The sequence below is a fragment of the Merops nubicus genome, unplaced genomic scaffold (genome assembly GCF_000691845.1).
Source record: "Merops nubicus isolate BGI_N331 unplaced genomic scaffold, ASM69184v1 scaffold25907, whole genome shotgun sequence".
Lineage (NCBI taxonomy): Eukaryota > Metazoa > Chordata > Aves > Coraciiformes > Meropidae > Merops > Merops nubicus.
Genome location: NW_008622649.1, coordinates 1 through 974, shown reverse-complemented (window position 1 = coordinate 974; position 974 = coordinate 1). Strand labels below are relative to the sequence as shown.

Here is a 974-nt window from a genome sequence, read left to right as displayed (position 1 = left end):
TGCTTCCCCCTGCAGACTTCCCTCGGGGCTCCCGCGGGCGGCGGGAAACGGCCGGTCTCTAGAAACGGGGTCTTTATTTCCTTGCCCAGAAAAATAGATTCATTTCAAAATTAAACAAAATAATAAAAGAGTTTAAAAAGAGGGAATGATGAAGTAGAAGCTGGAATGTCGCTGGCAGAGGGGTCTGTACATGAGATGGTGTGAGATGGGGTTGGGCGATGTCCTGCTCAGTAGGTCTCCTCCTCACGGTAGTAGTGGTACCCGGGGGGGTCCCCGCTCTGCTCGCAGGCAGCGTTGGCCACCTCGCCCTGGCTGCCCTGCGGGCAGTACTTTGGCTGCCCTGTGGGCAGTACTTGGGGTCGTAGATCTGGCGGCCGAGGCCGAAGACCTGGCCGCTCTGGTTGGCGCCCTGGTTGGAGCCCATCTGCAGTGACATGGAGGAGTTGTCGCACTTCTCCGTCCCCGTCTTGGCGTCGTAGATGTGTCTCCTGGTGCCGGGCGCCGTCATGCCCACCTGGAAGGACAGGACCGCCCAGGGCTCAGCCACAGTTCCCCTCCTGTCTGTCCCCACCCTGGCTGCGGGGGCTCACCTGGCTGGCACACTTGTTGGTGCCCATCTGGAGGCTGATGGTGGAGTGGTCCATGGGTGGCAGGATCTGGTTCTTGGGGTCGTAGAGGTGTCTCCTGGTGCCATAGGCTGTCATGCCGGACTGGCTGGCACACTTGTTCGTGCCCATCTGACAAAGAGGTTTAGTGAGAACCGAGTACTGCCCCACGTGTGCCCCTCCTCCTCCCTCCTTGTTCCCCTGCAGCCCCAGGGGCAGTCCCGGACCCAGCCCTGGCACAGCCTCTCCAGCCTCCTGGCCACTGAGCAGGGAGCTGAGATGGTCCCAGACCCAAGGACACTTGAGGTGCCTCGAGCCTCGAGTCCCCCTGGACATGCTCGGAGCCTGATGGTGCTGCAGGTTTGATAA

At 60.8% G+C, this 974-nt stretch overlaps 1 protein-coding gene across 1 annotated transcript; it reads right to left on the bottom strand.

Annotated features, from left to right (window-relative positions):
• Positions 1-227: 227 nt before the first annotated feature.
• Positions 228-737, bottom strand: LOC103777326 (calponin-2-like; the record flags this gene model as incomplete). Its single annotated transcript, XM_008944878.1, is given in 3 exon segments — positions 228-356; positions 359-514; positions 591-737. Coding segments are annotated over 3 exon segments (432 nt in total), but the record flags the coding sequence as incomplete, so codon positions are not given.
• Between the last annotated feature and the right edge of the window lie 237 nt (positions 738-974).